Below are 21011 nucleotides of genomic sequence, written 5' to 3' on the forward strand. Positions count from 1 at the left end.
GAATGCCTTCTTTGCCTCGATCTTTACTAGTGAGATCAGCCTTCCAAAATAAATTTCAAATTAAATTAGACATCAAACCCAGGTATTACTGTATCTACAGTATATATCTAAGAGAACATTTCTGCTAAATCAGAATACAAGGTACTGATAAGGATATTCTTAGCTGGAGCAGTGACAGCGGTCAACAGGAACTTCTTCTGCATACCTGGTTTCTACAGTTTATTGAAAGAAGATGCACAAGCCAGAAATGCACAAGTAACAGTCAAATTCATAGTTTCTGCTACATGGAAGCAGTAACTGCTGCTTACTCTACATGAACATGCTTTATTTTTCAATATCAGTTATATACTCTTTGAATAGAATGTAAAAGAGTATGTGATTACAGGTTAATATACTGATGTCAGACTAGATCAGCAAAGTTGAAAACACAATGGACTGTGGTGACATGACCCTCAGACAACTGTTCTCCTAGCCAAAACCTTTATAGTAGAGAGTAGTAACGCCCAATTCAACAATTCATGTACTATTCATATAACAAGAGCAAAAATACCTATTAACTTTCCAACGTGTATGCAAAACCAGGATGACTTTTACCCATTACTGTCATGGGACTGAGTAAGCTACACTAATAGGAGGACAGGAAGTCAGGTCTCAGAATCTGTTAGATGTCTCCTTTACAAAAACAACTCTAAATTTAGACAGTTCAGTTTGTATGGTACCTATACACCCATATGCAGAAAGTATCAAGATACTGTTACTTTTTACCATGTGAAAAGCACATGTTTAAAGCTACACCACTGAAGTTTAAAGCTACATCACTCAAGCTCTGCTCAAGAGCCATTCTGCCTTTACTTGGTTTCATTTCCCCTTGAGAATTTTGTCATGCAAGTGGGGAGGATTGTGTTCCAATTTTGACCCACAGTTTGTGCCTTACCAGTACTATTCCTTGCGCACTTAAGAAGTGCGCTAAGGTTGTAAGTCACCATCTTTCCCTCATCTTTACTCTTCCATTAAAGGAGACAAGCATTACTGTATTGTGCTTATTAAGCAGAATTTATTTTTCAAGAAATCAAATGGAGTTTCAAGTTGCAAAACAGTCAGGGAAGCATTGCTCCAAAATGAAAGAATTTTCTATCATCCTCCAACAGCTGTTAGGGATCCCCCTTAATATATGCAGAATAATAGTATTAAATGGGCTGCATCAAATTAGTGTACTCATTCTCATTAGGTAGATATTACAATTTTCACTACAAAAAATGTCACAGGTTGTTATTACAGCAAGACAGATACTGCCCTAGTTAACAGCCCATTGCCTACAGCATATAACTAGGTCTTATACAGCTTATGTACCATTTTAAGTTACAGGTGGTAAGGTATAGTCATGCCATGGAACCCCAACTCTGTATTTTCTCCATTTCTGCTCAGATTCTTTATCTCAGTCTTGAAGATGTATAATACCTTAAGCATAGTAACAAATGCTCTTTGGTTTGTGTACTTACACTGATACTAAATAAATATTTTAATAGCAATGAATTTTCTTCTTCTTAAGCACTGAAACATGAAACTTTTATTGCAACACTGACCTCTGAAAATAATTCAAAGATCACAGTTCTGTATGTTTTGAAAGTCAATGCAGCAATGGCTGTCAAATTACAAAACTTAAAACTTCAACAACTCTATTCCAATGCAGAGAAGCCTTTACTACTACTAAATAGACACTCTTAGCTGCTACAACATTCCCAGATGCTTCATTGGTAAATCCCAGTCTTAGAGGTTTATTGTCCCTTATCTGGTGAAATTTAGCAGGTAGAACAACAGCATCAAAGGAAGGAAATACTGAATAATTCAAGAAAATTCAGTCATATACGCAAACTGCTAGGTAAGAGGCATCAAAATGGTTCAGTGATCCTGCAATACTGGATGAAGGGCCTCAACTGCCCTTACAATAACTGTAATAGGCTTCCAACTAAACCAGCGATTGGCCTTTTTTGACATACTGATCAGCATGCTCAAGTTTATTCATAAATGTGTCAACCTCTTATTTTGGTTGGGTTTTGTTTGGTTGGTTTGGGGTTTTGTTTCCTATTATCCAAAAGAATGAACGACCTAATTTTGAGTTTCAGTTCCTACAAGGAACAAAATAAATATCTTCTCACAGTTAGTTGCTATGGAAATAGTATTTCACAACTGGACCTCTGTTGGAACAAAATGTAGAAACAATTTAAAAAAAATAAGCTCTTATTTCTGAGAATCAGTTGCTTAAAGACACATGGACTACGGACGAGGCTCAGACAACAGACAACTTTTTGGGGACTAGTCCAAGACCTGTACCTCCATAAAACAGAACATCTAACTTCCTAGTGATACATCAGACAGTCTCCCAGTTTTTATGTGCCCTCAAATAATTATGACTGGTATCTACCCAGCCTGACTAAACTTGTGAAATTATATGTGCAGATTAAAGTATCAGTTTGAATTTGATATTCCTTTCAAAAAACCCCGTAACACCTACGTTCCTCTTCCGTCTCTAAGTTTGAGGCACATCATTTTTTAAACAGAAAACTGATGCAAAGGAAAAAAAAAAAATCTGTTGTACTTGTTCTTCATATATATAGCCTGTGCCTCTAAAGGAACATTAATAGATAGATAAATTTGCCACCACGTTTCTTCCAAGACATTTCATAGAAAGTCTGCTTTTTTGCCTTGAATGACCACTCAAATTCTTCATGGTTAGAACTGACAGATTATAGCAAACCTTTGAGACACTTATACCTTTAATTCCCCCAGTGCAGCCCTTCATACCTTCAGTGCTCCCCCCCATCATTTTTTGGGAAAGACTTATACACTGAAATTCTATCTTCCACATGCAGAAGAGAGGAAGGAAGTTATTAAAGAAGAAATGAAGCACTTGTTTAAAGTCACACTGGCCACTAAGGAATTCTTCTAATCCAATGATATTGACTAATCAATCTTGAATTTGCACTCCATCCATTAAGAAATAGAACTAGTATGGCATGTGTTTTTAAAGAGAGGATGCAACTGTCAGGTCCCTTCAAAATAAGTCTTCCTGTAGATAATAAGCAAGATTTTCATTGTCTTTAAATCCAGTCAACAGTTTTATCGTACTAACAAGAACTTGAACTGTCAAGGGTTGCACATAAGATGAAAAACTGCAGCCTGGAGAAACTGCTGGTTATCTTAGGGAAACAAGGCAAATTAGAATTTACAGCTGTCCTGCACGTAGAAAAGATTTTCAATTACTGAAAGACTTGGATAGATCAGATGTACTTTTCAGCAATCGAGTAATTCCTCTTCCTCGCATGGTACTTGTTCCATAAAGGGAAGTATTCACACCACATGGAGAATCACCTATTAAATTAAATACAGTTTGCAAATCAAAACAGCCTTTAAAGCTTGCATAAGTTAATGGAATTGTTCTTCATATGCTGTGGAGCTGAGCCTATTCAATAGCTCTAATATATAAAGTCAGAGACAGGGGTTATGTCCTCTGTAAACACCAAGACCGTAAGATCTCATGATTTACAATTGGAACAGTTTCAGAGTTTAATTCAGCATGTATTTTATATGCAAGAAAATAAGCTGCAAACTCAGAATTCTTACAGTTATTTGTCTTGCAAACTTGATTCTGTTCCTCCAAAGATTAGCCATGAACTGCCCAGATGAACTGAGCTCACAGGCCTTCTATTAAAAAAAATTTGTCTCCAAAAAGATGACTTTAAATGAGCAGTCTTTATGAACTGAGTTATAATAGAATACTTGCAACAAGTACCAGCTGAGTCTGCACATATAATGACTTAAGAGCAAGGAGAGTATCTTACAGATGGCCCTGCCTCAAAGCACCTAAGCATATGAGAATGGACTTCAAGTAGCAGAAAAATAAGGGGATATAAATCAGAGAGCAACATTTATAAGAAAAACTAAATTTTGAGAGACCTCTTTGACCATAAGATTATGTCCAGTAAGAAAAGGGCAGCTTTATGCTTAGGTCTTCAGAAATTGAGTGAAATTCACATGCAGGAATAAGCACAGCTCATGCAGAGCTGTTTAGTGGCTTTATGCCACTGACAGGCAACATCTAAGCCCAGAAATTTGAAAAAGAAGCAATTGGATTAAGTTTAAATACCTTTTTCCCCTTACAAATGTGAAAGTTTCAAACTCACAATTAGAAGGGACTAACTCTTGATCCTGACTTGGAGGAGCGAAATGTCTGTCACATCCAGAACCCTCAGGCTTCATTTTCTGTATGAAGAAATAAACGTTCAAAATAACATATGTGCCTTCTAATATGCAGTATACACAACTATCCATTAAACCTATGAATTATGGTCAAAAACTCACAGGAAGTGACCCAGCTAGTGATTAGTTCTCTTTCATCATATCTGCCTAATATATGTCACAAAAGACATCATCCAAAGGAAAAACAGCTAACCTGAAATTGGCAAGTTTGAACACTGAAGTTAACTAGCAATAAAACAGGATACCAGTTTAAAGAATCTGACCTGAAAACGTCCAGCATCCAGTATCACCATCTTGGTATTTGTGCTTTCACCATAATTGGAGTCTTGAAGAGGTAGGTGAGCTGCTGTCAGTGAGACTCCATACACACTAGCTAAACATTTACTGATGCAATAACTTGACGGAGAAAAAAAGAAAATAAGAAAAGTTTGGCTAAGAGGGCTGTAATGCTCATATATGGAAGCACAGCATTTTTAGTCCTTCAACTGGCAAACAAAAGCAACCACAGACCAAGATGCACAGAGCATATGTCAGAGGGCAGAAAGACATTATCGCAGCAGCAAAATAGTTATCCTGCATCCTTCCAAGACCACCAGCCTATTCTACAACTACACATGAAACCAAAACAACTATTTCCCCACACTATCAAATGCAACCACTTAGAAGTGTGAAAAGCAACATTTTTTTTGCAAGGCATAGCAGTACACAACAAGAGTTTTTTTGAATGAAAGACTATTCATTATCTCTCTAAGTGCTACTGACTGATATCTTAAATGGCATTTCCTTGTTTCCCAACTACTTACTTTCCCTTTCTCCACACCAAAAAGATTACAGAACCTTATGTATCTACATTATATGTAAGGCAGTATAAAAGTTTCCAAAGTAGAGATATACTAGAATATGCTGAGAATTTCTCACCAAATACAGGTATACTAAACCTCTCAGGAAAAACAGTGAATTCTAATGTAATTAACACTTCTCTCAACTCTCCAATAGTAAGCAGAGGTAGTGAAAGGATGACTATAGAGTGATGGACATTACTATCACAGAAATTATGTTACATCTAAGTGCTAAGACTTACAGCATACTGCTAAGCCATATGAACAACAATGGAAGTTACAAACAGAACAAAATCTTGGGGGTGGAGGGAATAAATAAAACTCAAGATCTAGAACTACAGCACTCCAGGCAGTCAAGAGAAGCCAGAGCCAAAAACATGCATCTATAACAAAATAAAGAGTCATCATACTGGAGATAACTCCTTAGCAATACTCACGCAATTTTCTTACAGGATGCCAAAGCACAGCAGAGTATATCATTCTCTTCATGCCACTTGCACCTACGCAAAATGAAGTTCAGGCTTATTTCAGAAGCATCTACATTGTTAATCAACATGAATACTTGGTCTGGTCAGAAGGAACAGGAACAAATATTAAAGATGTTATCTTTTGTCTCAGCGACCATACAGCACCTTTAACACTTCACAGAGGACCAGCGTTCAATAACTAAGCTCTAAGTGGTTGATGCAGAGTTAAAAAGGCATGCTTAACAGGCAACCTGCTTCATGCTGAGGTCGGGGCAAGGGAGAAAAGAGAATCCTAAGAGACAAATGGAATTTAAAGGTAACAATTTGAAATTTCCCATTAATGTGAAATAGTTCCTCTTAGTATAAGCATCTCCGTTTTCCTCTCCAAATGTGTGCTTTAAACTACATTTTTCCGTTCTTGTTAAGGTCTCCCTCTAGTGTGAAGATACTCATGAGTAAGTGAAAACTGCCTGACTATAAAAAGTGACACTGATTATCCCAATGGACCTTAAAATCCATACTATAAGTAAGCAGACTTCCAAGATTTTTTTTTTTTTTTTTTAAGATCTACTAAAATTTAAGATCAAATTATTGGTTCTTACTGAAAACAGTAGCAGAGGAAAAGTTAAAAGTATATTTCTAAGTTAACTGCATCATCACTAAATATTCCCCCGCCACACCACAAGCTATATACCACTTCTTTGTACAAACGCAGAAGAATCTGAAAGCAGGAAAAGCTTTACCATTCAAGACTCACAGGAAAAAAAAAAAAAAAAGGGAAAAAGTCCTACAAAGGAAATAGGATTCCAGATGTGTAATAAATAACATTCATTCCGGAATAAAAAAAAAAGATAGGATCTAGCTTAACGCTTATGCTTGAGAACTTGATTTATACCACTAGCAAACATACCGTGTCCCTCATCACAGTAGCAGCGTGAGGCATTTGATGTATAACAACAGCCAGGTCCTCTCCAAATTACACTTCTAAGAGAGGCTGAATCTTCTCACTTCTATGATTTCCAGTTAAATATCACAACATATTTTATTCCCAGTTTTTACCACCACCTTTAAATTAGGCCTCAGACTCAGCATTAAAAAGCCATCTGTCTTTATACTTCTTTTGGGAAAGTATTTTTCACTTCCAGTTGTACTCACAATGTGACAGGAAGCATTTTTTATTAGAAGGCTTGCAGAACATTCTAGGCTAGCAGCATACAAGCTGTATGCAGGGCACCAAGACACATCAGGCTAATATACGTTTCCACAAAGAACTCAACATACCTGGTATTACTGGAGAAATCCCACAGGAAGACATCCAGTTCTCTACACACCCAAGTCTTGGATGGCTCCTTTTGGTATTTCTTCCTGTACAGTTCTATGACCAGGTCTTCTACATCAAGAAGCTCCAGATGGCTCTCAATGCCTGTAGCTCAGAGAAAATCCAGGTCAGGAGAACAAAAGAGTCAGTGAATATTCTGCGCAGCTCACTTCTCAGCCAGTCCCTATTCATTGCCCAGCCTCTTACCAGAGCATCAAAGCTCTTGTAAACCTTAACGAGTTATTCCACCAGTGGTTTTAATAAAACCTGGCTTCCTAGCAAAGTGTGTTGTTTTATATTCCCATCATTTTCTCCACCTCAGTAATCATGTATCCTACTTGTGGGCCATCTCTCCTCAGAAGCTATTAGTTTTCCCATGTGTTACCATACACCCACCTTCACAGTAACGTCACTGCCTCCAGCGCTCCTTTAACTGGCTGAGCAAGAAACAGTGTATGTTACTCTACAGATGCGCTCATTAGCCAGTTAGCTGATAATGCTGCTGGTTTACTGTCACTAAGGGGGAGGAAAAGAAGAGGGAGAAGCACGCAAAGTAGTTCTAGCTATCAGTACCAACTTTTATGAAACCTTTGAGACCCGAAGATTTTCAGACAAATACAGCTGTCCATGATTACATAACCCTTCTTTCTTGAGGGGAGGGGAGGCAGCGGTGTGGGGGAAGGCCACAAATTATCCATTTCCTACCTGTTATGCTAGCCATTCGACTGAGACACCATTTAATTCGGAATCTGTCATTAGACTAGAGGAATGAAAATTTCAGTCAGATTGAAGTAGTACAATATGTAATTCTGACATCTGCAAGACTACTAACTAGGTCTGAAAAAGTCACCTCCAAAACAAAATTCATTGGCTGTGGGACTGAATGTACACTTCCTGAAAATTATACTGAAGAGGAACCAAATGCCACAGAGGCTTTCCAACCAAACCCCAGGAGAAATTCTAGACTAATGTTTGGGGACAGGTTAAAGGTTAATCCATACTACAGGTATCTCCATTAAGCGGTCAGAGATATTTTTTTCATGCATATTTCTTCAAAGCCCTATATTTATGGATGGAGCCCAAGATCTTGACTCTCCCCACCTTTTTAAGGATTAACATTAGGCTCAAAGGGAACTGAAATGTAGTATAGCTGTCATGAAGCTTAAACGCCTCTGAATCCTCTCGTTTTGTTTTGCTCATTGGCAAATGAAACTTGAGCAAAAATTAAGATTTACAGTATTCTCATGGGGCAAGAGTCATAAAAATGTAAAAACATCCCTTAGAAAAGCAGAATTGTGTGACAATTATTCACCACAATCAATTTAAGTCAATCTTAAAAGCCCTCAACCTAAGTCAAAACACTGTCAGAGACCAAGCGAAATGTTCATCAGTAGACTAGAGCCAGAAGTGCAGGCTGAAAATAAGAAGGCAGAAAATTAGGTCTCTGCTTTATAAAAAGGTTAGCTTCTAGGGGCCATTTCTTCCTGCATGGAACTGGAAAACTTTGGTGTCTTTTCCCACTCATTTGCACACTGATCAGGTTTTAGAGTGAAGTATCTCCTTAGTCACCTAACAGAAGTGAAATTAGAGGTTTTGATTTAGAGCATCTTACTTTGACCTTGGCCATACCCTGCAGTAAAAGTGAGGCCAAACACCTCTGGCTGGCTGGACAAACTCAAGAAGTTCCTGTAAGACAACTGCGTAACAAGTACGTGAAAGATGAAATCCAGATATAGGGATCTTATGAGTGGCATCACCTGGGGGGGGGGGGGGGGGGGGGGGGGGCAGAAAAAAAAACCACCAAGTTATGGTTAATGCCTCTTTCCTTAAATGATACAGTTTCCCCCTCCCTTGTATCTTTTTATATACATATATGTATACACACAAACACACACAACTCTTCTCTACAGGCAGTGTCTGGTGATTAAGCTATCAAAACTTTGCTTCTGTCAGCAAAAGACTGGCAGGTCTGGGCTGCGTGCAAACACACACACACTTACCCCTTTTAACAGGCCATTATCTAAGTATTTGACATAGAAAAACATGGGTCAAGTTTGTCCCCTCTGTACACAAGGGGAGGAAGTGTCCTAATAGAAACAAACTGGAATCTATAAACTCTACTTAAGAGTCACAAGGGAAACAAGGCAGGCCAAGCCAGACACAACAATGGTATAAATGCTTTAACTTTATTGATGCATGTAAAGCTGCAAAACACTTACGACTTTTAAATACAAACTAGGGTCTCTGAGTTACCCTGTTATGAATTAGCACTTCATGCTGAAGATATATGCAAGGACTATCAAGGGAAGGATACTCTGCTCAGGTGGGCTTGAAAGCATTTAAAGCCATACAAAGTTGTCCCATTTCAGAAGAACATACTGCAGTTATTATTGAATTAAAATAGGAAGACAGAATACAGATAACTCTGCCATTGACAAAACCATTTTGGGTGAAGTGCTCTGCCATTTGTGGGTACAAGAAACATAAAGGGTGACTGAGACAAGCTGCTGTCACTCCTTTCTCTTCAAAACTTGACAAGTTCCCAGATGGAGAACCTGTAGACTTACAAAACATTTGGATACAGATCAGATAAGCTGAATCTAAAACCGTACACCTTTGCACACCGGTCTTTTCCTCCATTGATACTCACTAGCAGCCTGACAGTGGTACCGAAAACCACGTGGTGGTACTTCTGCAGAAGAGCAGGGTAGGTGGGAGAAAAAGAACAATCATCATCCAACATCCACAATGACAAATCCTTAACTCTCAACTAAACACTACAGTTTCATGTACAAAAAGGAACAGCTTCATCTTCCCTTATGGCCTTGTACAACTGCCACAACTATTTTTGAAAAAGTTATTTTCAGTTATATGCATTTTTAAAAACAAAGTATACTGTATACTGTGTGTGTTTAGGTCCAATCAAGAAAACATTCATTAGCATGAAATGTAAAGCACAAACATCTGAAGGTCCTCCTGGATTTATTCTACCGTCTTTGAAGCTTCATGCAGTTCTGACACTTAAGTCCATCTCTTCAGAAACAATTAGCACTTCTCCGATATTTTAATAAGTCCAACCACTTATAGTCAAAGAAATAAACTTGACTTAATACCAGAAATGTAATCAGGGCAGCGCAGTAGTAAGTGATACTAGAAAGCCTCCCTCTCACCCCAAAGCAAGATTAACTACTTCCTGTCTCCCTTCCTTGGAACTCACCTGGATCTATGAAGTGATGAAAATCAGCCATTATGCCATCCTGTAGGGAGTACCTGACACACCCAATCTCGCAAGGAAGGAAGCGCTGTTCACAGTGGGATGGCAGCTTGCCATGGCTGTAAATGTTCAGGAAGTAGAAGATGTCTGCAACCACAGCTGAAAGGAAAAAAAAACCCAACACTTTCAGAAGAGCCACCAGAGGTTACAGCAAGGCATCCTGGCCTCATCTCATCCAGTGAAAGCTTCAGTGCACTTTATCACGAGTGAGTAAAGTAGAGTAACGACCAAGTAAAACACACAGATCCTTCTCTGTATCTGAGGTGACAAGGTAACTAATACTGAGGCAAGAGTCAGCTGTATCGGTAGTCCTGGTACACTTTCCATAGATGCTACTGTGTGTAGAGATCAGGGCGAAAAAAATCCAAAATAAAAGCAATTTAAAAAAAAAAAAATCAAACCCCAATGTTAAGAGGCCTGGAATCCAACAGGAACTACTACTCTTTTTTATAATGAGTCTCTCCACCCTTTGGGAAAATAAGGTTAGAAAAAAAATATCAGTAATTGCAAAGCAGCCTCACAAGCTCAATTCAGTAACTTGCACAAGTTAAATGAGCTGGTAATAATCTTCTGGGGTAAGAGGACCTGAGAAGTCCACTAATTAAAAGGATTGCTTTTCCTCCTCTAAATGAGCTCCCAAAGAAGGTGGCAAGAATACACAAGTCAAACATTAAGAAATAAATTTATTGTTTACTAATTTAAAGAGTATCCAACTATGAAAAATATTTCACAATACACCTTAATCCTTGTCTTCATGAATGTCATATAATGTTCTCGCTGAAGTTTAAGGTAGCTGTTTAATCCTTACCCTTAAGTTCTGCCCCTCATCAAAAAGTTCTACTTGTTCTACTAAATAATACAGATGTATAACAGTTTTTACACAGAAGCAATGCTGTATGCCAGACTTAATGGCATTAAACACCAGTTGTCCTAAGCTTGAATGCTGGTGCTCTCTTACATGGGTCTTAAACTCTACAAGCTGCGGGGTCATAGGAAAGATACCTCTCCTACCTGAGTTTGAACTGCTTTCCTTATGAAAAAATTTATACAGGACTTTTACTGAGAAATATTAAGGAGCAGCATCATAAAATGCACCTATTATCCTTTATCATCACCCCTCTCATTCAGTTTAAAGATCAATCATGTCAGCTCAAGCCACCGTGATCAATGTGATCAAATTTGCATCTTGATGACAGGGGAGCATGACCTCTGGCACGGAGGATGCTAACAAGTATTGCACTTTTTACGGAGCTACTCTTTCCTGCCCCTCCATAACCATGACAACATGAAAATAGTTCAAGAGGCTTGTTAGGTAAAAGGGTTGAGCTGAGACTTAACCACACAGCAGATACAGCTTATATTAACTGGCTGCTTGACTTAGCTTGTAAGCACTACTGTTTACCTTTTTTCAGAATAATGTAATGTTCATTGGGGAAAAGATTACAGATGTGTTCATTACTCCGTTCTAATTAACATCCATTTGAAGAGGGGGTACAGATAAGAAAGGTTTAGTTTTCAAGACTTCTTTCAGTGAGGAAGCAAGCTAGGATGTTATAAAAGCACTGACAAAGTACATATCCCCTCTTTTATTCTCCCAAAGAGGCCAGGTCATCATTTTATTTAACGCCTCTACCATACAAGTTTTGAACTTTGATATCCAACAACTCTTTACTCTTTAAAATTGGTACAAGTATTCTTTCGTACTAAACTTGGATTAGGCCTTGTAAATCATAAAGGTAGGAGTTGAAGAGTTACCTTTTTCTTAAAAACCTCTAAATAATTGTAAAGAAACTATTAGTGGCTATACTCTCATTAAGCTAAAAAACAGGACAGAATTACTGGGGGGGGGGGGGTAGGGACATTTGTACAGACTTCCTTCTGTACTACAAAAGACCATTTTACAGCAGTAGACCATTAGTTTAAAACAAACAAACAGTTGACACAGATGGCTATTAGCAAAATGTAAACAGCCTTTGTATAGGTATCACTGAGAATATCTATAAAGGGCAAGCTTTTATCTACCAGGATCAACTGCTTTAAGATTACTATACCCTGATCATTCTTCCAAGACATAGCAGGGGCATCTGGAAGAGAAGTAACACTGGGCGTCTCTGTGGTCAGATGAGCAGGAACCGGATGAACCAGATTACACGGCTGGAAAAGATGAGAAAGTTAAAAAAAATAATCAAAAGAGTCTACTAACCTCCAATAAAGTCCTTCACCTCCTTATATAACATCCACTAACAGTTATGGTTAGGTGGAACAAGTCTGCAGTTTATATACAAGTGCCTGTGTACTTGCAGACCAGGAAGGCAAGATTTCTCTTCTAACAAAAAGAGAGAAAGGTATCTTTATACCTTGGTCAACTCGCTACAACTAAAGAGAACCACAGCTAAATTTACAAAATACAATTTAAAAAAAAAAAAAAAATTTTAAAAATAATTTTGTTAGGTTCAACCACTTGTCACAGGCGAGGAACTTTTCAAATTGGAATTACAAATTTTTTTCCATACCCCTTATGAGAGTTTGGCACTCCTATTAGTTGCCTTTGACTAGGGATCAAATTCATGAAAAGCTGATAAAGCCTCAAGGAACTCATGAGATTGCTCCAGCACAGAGCAAGTAAGAGGGGAGCGTATGCCCATTAAGCATTGCAAATCCATGCATGAACAATAAGCTTTTAAGAAGACAGGAAGAGAAACCTGACAGGCTTACCGAATTCAATCATTCAAGACCCAAATTGGGGATAACATCCACGTCTAGGTACACTAATTCCAGATTACCATCTTAGCCAAAGTTTGTTATCAATTTAAACTATTTAAAATAAAATGAGGAATTAGTCCCATCCAAGTAAGCTTAGGTCATCTCCAAAACATGACCACGACCTTTCACTACACAAAATAACTGTGGTTGTCCGTGTACAGGGGTGTGATTAATAAATTGAGATCACAATCAATCTCATACATACACACTTCTCTACTTCCACTGACAGGCAACAAGGATGATGTTCTTTCTCTTGGTAAAGCAATTATTCCCTTCCCTGATTACAGCTTTCTAAAATGCTACACCTTGTGGAAGGAAATGCAGAAGCCTCCATTTATGACTCTAGTTGTCATTTCATGTAGCTCTCCTTCACATATGAAAATGGAGCTTCATTAATTACATACCCCTGGCCTGCTAAATAACAGGTTTATCACGTTTTAAACGGCTCTTCCCCGTACAGGCAGGCCCCCCAAAATCAGAAAACATTGCCTAACATCTCCCTACTAGTCTAGATTGACTAATTTAACTAATCCAGCTTTGCTAGTTAAAAGTCCTAAAATTTATCCTCACCAGTAAATCATAGTTCATAGTCAGTATCTAGTAATATGAGATGAAGAAGTAAATGCAGTATTATCCATTTACTCAATCAGGCTCTTTGCTTTGACACACAAGTTTTTACACTGTCAACCAAGACTGCAATAAAATAAGCTTTCTGACGCCTCACATAATTCAAACTCCAAAGCAAACCATGCTTCAAGGAACTGCTGGGAGAGGGAGACAGACATAAGGGGGGTGCAGGGGGGGAACACAACACACACCCTTTCAAGACAGTAAACAGTAGAAGGGATCTGTTTAACACTATTTCTGACCACAACCACATTCAGCTTAACCTGCTTATTGCTACATTGTGGGATTCTGTCCTCCACCATAGCATTACTATTCTCTCCACAATCAAACCAACCTAAAAATAATGTGTAATTATTCTTTTTGTGCATAGGTTGCAACATTTCATTGACCTGGTCCACCACACAGCCACCTGAGAATGCCAAATCAGCTGTGCGTAAGATGTGGTTTCAGGCTGTCAGACAAGAACCACCTAAATTAAGGACATCCACGAAGCAAAAGCAACATGACCCTATGACCAGAAGGCTTACCAATTTACAGTATTATAAATAAAAACATTGTAAGTCAGTCATTATAAAATATTGTTAAACATAAAACTAAGTTGTTAGAGCACTATATTTTACTGGGTAAAAGAGCCCAAAGGAACAAGCTGCGCTGGTTTAAAATGGTATAGAGTATTCTCACCTTCAATTCAAACCAGAACAATTTTCTGCATAACCTTCATAACGGTATGGACTACCACAGCAGCCATAACCTCCAGAGGTTGGAGGCTATGGAAAGCAGGTGACCTTCCACAGCGTCATAGCTGACCAAACCCCAACACCACTTCCTTCGCTTCTTATTTAGCTACATTGAAGGGCGTTCCTTTCTCAGCACTTACGTCTTTCACTGTCTTCTGAGAGCATTTATTTTCATTCCACTTACGAGCCTTCTCTGTATATGCCATCTTTTCTTCCTTAGTCAGCAACTTGAAGGAAAGCAAATTGTTAAAAAAAGGCTTTTACTGCTTCCTTCTAGTAGTCCCACAAACCAACAAACTCCACGTAAGAAATTAATTGTGCATTTCCAAACAACATTATCAACGCCTGGCAAGAACTGCCAACTGCTAACGTTGACTCTAACAGTAGCTTTCTCCCTATCGAAGCCATAAGCTTTGATTCAAAACACATAGCGAGCACATGCTTTTGAAGCATCTTCAGACAAGGGCAAACTAGCACTGCCCCACCACAAACAAGAGGTCTTCTGAAACTACTCTTGCCAGCCAAGGATGCTGCTACCCATCACACACAAGCCAGAGCTACCACCCCACAGCTGAAGGGAGGACGGCGTAGCTTGTGCTTCTTGGCTAGAGCCAGCTGAGGTCACTCAAGATGCCCATTTGAACCCTAAACATACGGCAATTGAGCCGCCAGCTAGTTTACCCTCCAAGAAAGGCCACGCTGACATTCTGTCCCATACACAGCCTGCACAGGGGCACCGCACGGATCCACCTGATGAGTGCTGGTTCACCATCAGCAAAAGGCAGGTGAGCTGCTGTGTAACCCACCGCCCCGGCACGCTGCGGCTGGAGCAGGGCCACGCCGCCAGCCTCCCCCCTGCCCTCCCCACCATTAAGCTGCGTTAACCCGAGGCCGTTCCCCCCCGCAGGAGGCCGGAGAGGCGAGGGGCGGGAGAGGGCCCTTCCCCTTACCGCCCACGCCTGGGAGCAGTAGGGGACGGCGTCGACCACGCGGGTCACGGGCAGCCCGCGCCCCTGCAGCTCGGGCAGCTGGTCGCGCACGAAGAAGTAGTAGGGGCGGGGGGAGCCCCTGCGGTGCGCCATGGCGGCCGCCGACCTCGCCTGGCCTCGGGCTCGCCACGCCACGCCGCGCCGCCGCGTCCCGCCGACGGGCAGCCCCAGGCAGCCCGCCTCTCCGGAGCGGGGCTCCCTGAGGAGCAGCCGGCGGGGCGGGGCGGGGCGGGGCGGGGCGGGGCACGCGCCCGCCCTCGCCTTTTGGCGGCAAGGGACGGATGACCGTTACAGGTAACGGTCGCCCGTCCTCCTGGGCGCCGGTGTCAGCCGCGGGCTGGGCGGCCCTCGTCAAGGGCACCGGGCACATCGCGGGTTTAACCGTCGCCTCAAGACTGGCCTTGAGGAGAGCGTGGCAGGGTTGTTTGCTGTTTGGGGTTTGGGTTTTTTTTTATTTTCTTTGGGTGCTGAAGGTTAAGAAATACCCAGTGGGAGCAATGGTTTGCACCAAGTTCTCGTAGACATGCAAAATGCAGGCTCCCCACCCTCACAAAATGGCAAGATACTGATTTTTCAAAATAAAAGGGTCATACTCCTCTATATCCTCTCAGTCTGAGTAACATTATACACTAAATTTAGTAAAATCCTTACGAAGAATTACTACATTCATTTACGCAAATAGATATGTTCATACGTATAAACAAAGGAACAGAGGAAGAAGAGACCATCTGGAATTCCATATGCAAAATACATCCACTGGTACATGGGACTTCTGAAAATATTCGGAGATCATTATTACTGATTGCAGCTACTTCATCTAGGCCAAAACAGGCATCCTGCTGCCTCTCGCTGTAGGGCTGGGCACTGGCTGGCAAGGTGCCTGCCCTGCAACCTGTGTGAACCCCCCTTGGCTCCCGGCTTTCCTCTCCTGGAGCAGCTTGGCTCCTGCTGCTCCCTGACAGTGAGCTCCTGAGGAGCTGCTACTCCGTGAGACAAGATGATCATGGTGATGTGCCTGCTCTGATGCTTCCAGTTGTGCTCAAAGCGCTACCAGGACCTGGGGTCCTGGGTGAGAATAAGGGGTGACAGATAACGGGGTAGGGGCCCAGGAGATGGAGGAAGGAGTGGGGGAAGAGGTCAACCAACTTCAGTTAAGAGACCTGGGTTTGCTTTTGAGATATGTGGTAGAAAAGTAAAGGAGGTGAGAGGGCATGCGTGTGCTTGGAAAGGCAAACTTGCTTATTAAAAATAATTTGGGACCTCGTGCTATACAAAACTGAGGCTGCTGTCCAGACTCTCTTTTTGTTGTTTTGGGTTGTTTTTTGTTGGCCTTTTTTTTTCCCTTTCATCTATCTCATTGACAGAATTAACACTTCCTTCACTGAAAGTTGGCATAGTGAGTCACAGTTCAGATAAGATAAAGGCTGGTAACAATCTGATCTGCATCATCTTGATAAGCAGCATGAGTTGCTTCCCCCTTTAAGCTTTCTATTGATCTCTCTCAAAAACCACTGGCCATAGTAAAAAAAGGAAATTAGCAGGGCAATAACCACAACGGGCTTTAAAACAAAGTTTAATCAGTTATACAACCAAGAGATTGTGAAATCTGGCTGCCTGGAACAGAGGACCCTAAGTTTGACCTGAGACAAGGTTACTGAAGTGACAATGTTGGCATAGGCCCTGATTAAATTCTGGCCAGGTTTTGCTTGTCCCAGGCATGTGATGTCTCCCATATTCCTCACTGTTCCCCTTGTCTTTTTTGAGGGATCTCCTTCAGCATGCAGTTGCAGTTCCTGCAGAACCTGTGTAGTGCAGCAGAGCAAGAGCTAGCATGCTACTTCTCACACAGCCATCTTCCATGGAGTTACCCAGACCATCTTGATAAAAATTAATGGTGTAGCCCTGACTTGGAAGATTCTTTCCAATCCTCTATCCCAGAGTTCTCTTGAATTTACTGTAAACCTAGGCATGAGGATAAAAAAGGTGATAAAACACCTCCACGCATTTCCAAATCACTGGAAAACTGCCTCTTCCCCTCAGTCTAGCCTCTTTTTTCATCTCTGGTTAGGTAATGTAAATCTGTTTAGCTCCAAAAGAGGTAGCTGATGTTTAGGCATAAATCTGTGGCTTAGCTGATTATGTTTGTCACTGCTGGAAGTGCTGGCAGGTAAGGTCAGATCAGATTGCTCTTCCATCTCACTGGTGGCTGGTTTCTCTGAGGGTTAAAAAATGCTGGTGCAGTTTAGTCTTCTGGGGGCTATTTTGTCTTGCTCAAATCCAGTGAAACAGTTTGGTTTATGTTTGTGAACCACATAATGAATTTGCTGTTAAACATGCAGGAGGGGCCAATCACATTGTTAAAAATGTATAAAATCATAATATAAACTCAACGAGAACAGGTGAGTGTTTTTAAAGTCACTTTCACTGTTGTGGAAAATCATTTATATTCCACTCTAGTTTCTGATACTTTAATGCTAAATCTCTGAGGAGAGACTGCAAGAAATAACTTGTATCTTGTAAATACAAACTTCTGCACAGGGTCTAGTTTTCCAGGCAGAAAGGCGAGTATTTACTGTTGTATTACTGGAAGACTTGTTGCTAGGAATGCATCTGTGCACATTTGTTTTACTTTCCTTCACACCACGCTCTTTTGTGCAGCTTTGGGACCCACCCTTTAGCAGCCCTTTCTTTTAAAGAAATTCAGATAATGATGCATCCACTGAAAAACACAAGGCTCCACTAATAGCTCTCTTAGGGCTAGAGGTGTGGTTGGAAAATAAAATTCTTAAGCAGTGGAGAGAGAAAGGATTTTTTTAGGTGGAGTGGGGGGCAGAGAACAAACAGGGAACAGGTCATCTTCAGAGCACCATGTCATCAGTATTCTTCCCCAGGGCCCTGAGGAGAGCCCAGTGCCTCTGAAGGAACTCATGTTTTAACTCTTTGATTGTCTGCTGTTTAACTTAGCTGGCAAAGGCATTCTCTGGACCATTTATACTGATTTGTAAATAACTTCTGTAGCACTGGGGCCATTCCAGCAGATAAAAGCAAGTGTTGTGCCAGTATTTATATATTACTTTTTCTTTTTTAATGCACTTAATTCAATTAAATGACTTGATATGCCAACACTCAACTCCTAGGTACCTCGCCTTGGAAACCCAGCTCCAGAATCAGGGACCTGTGCTTTCCCATCAATGCATGGCATTTGTCAGATATCTCAAAATAGGGTCTATGTGCCCTAGTACTATATATAGAGAAAAACCATCTGGAACTTTTCTGCCAGTAATGTATTTTCATTCATTCAGCATTCATGGCTATAATCTTTCCAAGGTATGTCTTACAGTTGTTTGTTGGAAAGAATGAACAAAGTTATTCTAAAAAACATGGCAGTGACTACATCTGCTGCTGCTCACTTACCTGCTGGTCTGGGGCTGAAGCACTCTCCTGAGATGGGGAGCCAAAGGAATCTTAGTAGATATAGTAGATATATGGATGTAGATAGGAACTGTTTAATAATTATCTAGCTTATAATGAAGTTAAAGAAATTTCAATAGAGGTAGACATGGCCCAAGGGGATGAGAGGTGATGTTTAATGTTTGCATTGTTGAGGCTGGCTGGGGCAAGAGATAGTCCCTGATAAGAAGCAGAAGTCGACCCCAAGAACCAGCCAAGACCGGCCTTGTGATTTGGATAAATGGCAAGGAGCGACTGAGTCTGCGCAGGCACAGAAGGTTAAGAGTTCACCGTGAAGAAGACAGACAGCCTTCATCTTCATGACCCCCAACGACCACCACAAGAAGGCACTGCGCAGGCGCAGTTGGGAAGAACTTAGGGAAATGACTTCTTGGAACTAATTTTAATATGAAGCGGGGATAGGTCATGCCTATGTATAGGCGTATTGTGAAACTCTATGTATATGTAACACTTGATTGTATAAATTTAAAGCGAGCTGCGGAGTCAGGTGTGCACAACTTTGGTGGGACTACCCCCCGTGCTGCCCAGCGCTGAACGAACATACCTACTTTACAATCTCACTGATTGTGGAGTCTGTTTCCACACGTCACTCCCACAAAGTGAAATATTTGGTGCTTATATCAGGCCAGATCCATCAGCCCAAGAGAGGTGAGGCTGACGCAGCTCCGCACTCCCAGGTCCAACTGAAGTGAGGTCAAGCATGTATTCGCAGTCTAACATGCCAGCTCCTCCTGTGGTTTTGCCATTAGAGGTGCACCATCTGCACCCCACTCCCCAGCTCTCAGGGCACATCACCTTCCCACCAGCTAGTCCTGCTTGATCATAACTAACACTGACACACACACTCGCATGCTCACCCCCCCTGGCACCGCTGACGTAAGGGCTTCTGACCCCTGGTCCGCTCTGGTGGATGGCACTTCTTGTCACTCACTCAGGTGTCTCCAGCTGCTGGCACCCAGGCACACGGTGCCTGTGGTCCCAGCCCAGCTTCTGGCACCCAGGCCCTCACTCACTCCAGCTGCTGGCCCCATGGACACATGGGGGCCCATACGACCTGCAGTCCTATTCCAATTGCTGGTACTTCAGTTGACTCACTCCTATCTCTCCAGTCACTGTCACATAGAATCATAGAATCATAGAATCACTGAGGTTGGAAAAGACCTTCAAGATCATCGAGTCCAACCATCAACCATGCCCACTAAACCATGTCCTGAAGTACCCCATCTACTCACTTTTTGAATACCTCCAGGGATGGTGACTCAACCACTTCCCAGGGCAGCCTGTTCCAATGTCTGACAACCCTCTCAGTAAAAAAAATTTTTCCTAATATCTAACCTAAATCTCCCTTGCCTCAACTTGAGGCCATTTCCTCTCGTCCTATCTCCAGCCACTTGACAGAAGAGACCAGCACTCACCTCACTACAACCCCCCTTCAGGTAGTTGTAGAGAGCAATAAGGTCTCCCCGCAGCCTCCTCTTTTCTAGACTAAACAGCCCCAGCTCCCTCAGCCGCTCCTCCTAAGACTTGTGCTCCAGGCCCCTCACCAACTTGGTTGCCCTTCTCTGGACACGCTCCAGCACCTCCATGTCTTTCCTGTAGTGAGGGGCCCAAAACTGAACACAGTACTCGAGGTGCGGCCTCACCAGTGCCGAGTACAGGGGAACAATCACCTCCCTGCTCCTGCTGGCCACACTATTTCTGATACAGGCCAGGATGCTGTTGGTCATCTTGGCCACCTGGGCACACTGCTGGCTCATATTCAGCCGGCTGTCAACCAGCACCCCCAGGTCTTTCTCTGCCAGGCAGCTTTCCAGCCACTCTTCCCCAAGCCTGTAGCACTGCATGGGGTTGCCGTGACTGAAGTCACCCAGGCACATGGGCTCTCCAACCCATGGCTTGACTAGAGGCTGGCACTCAGACCCCCCCATATACATGCATACACTCAGAATAAAGAGTTATAAATTAATTTAATAAGAAGATAGGAACAGGCTGTGCTAGGCAGGTTCAGGGCATGGCAGACAATCACATCACCCAGCAAACTGTTCACACACAACTGGCCCTTTCTATCCCTTTATCCCTGTATTTGCCCACACTTGTTCCTTCCCAAATCACCTAGATCTCTCCCTTTCTTTGCCTGTGATTCATCCCCTAAGCATCCCGTAAGAAGTCCTGTGCAATCCTGAAATGCTCTTCCCTTGCATCCCATAATGTGTCCTATATCTGTAGGCTGCAACCAGCCTCATTCCTAAAGTTGCTGTGGTCTTGACTC

At 41.6% G+C, this 21011-nt stretch overlaps 1 protein-coding gene across 1 annotated transcript; it reads right to left on the reverse strand.

The window, feature by feature from the left end:
• Positions 1-248: 248 nt before the first annotated feature.
• On the reverse strand, positions 249-15410 carry MAEL (maelstrom spermatogenic transposon silencer). Its single transcript, XM_030021064.2, has 12 exons — positions 15233-15410; positions 14423-14509; positions 12207-12309; positions 10099-10254; positions 9532-9573; positions 8511-8638; positions 7587-7641; positions 6845-6986; positions 5534-5596; positions 4521-4653; positions 4182-4260; positions 249-3369 (listed from the first exon to the last, which is right to left on the reverse strand). Exons 1-12 carry the CDS (start codon positions 15362-15364, stop codon positions 3254-3256), a joined length of 1236 nt encoding a protein of 411 aa, XP_029876924.1. The 5' UTR covers positions 15365-15410; the 3' UTR covers positions 249-3253.
• Between the last annotated feature and the right edge of the window lie 5601 nt (positions 15411-21011).

The sequence above is a fragment of the Aquila chrysaetos genome, chromosome 7 (assembly GCF_900496995.4).
Source record: "Aquila chrysaetos chrysaetos chromosome 7, bAquChr1.4, whole genome shotgun sequence".
Lineage (NCBI taxonomy): Eukaryota > Metazoa > Chordata > Aves > Accipitriformes > Accipitridae > Aquila > Aquila chrysaetos.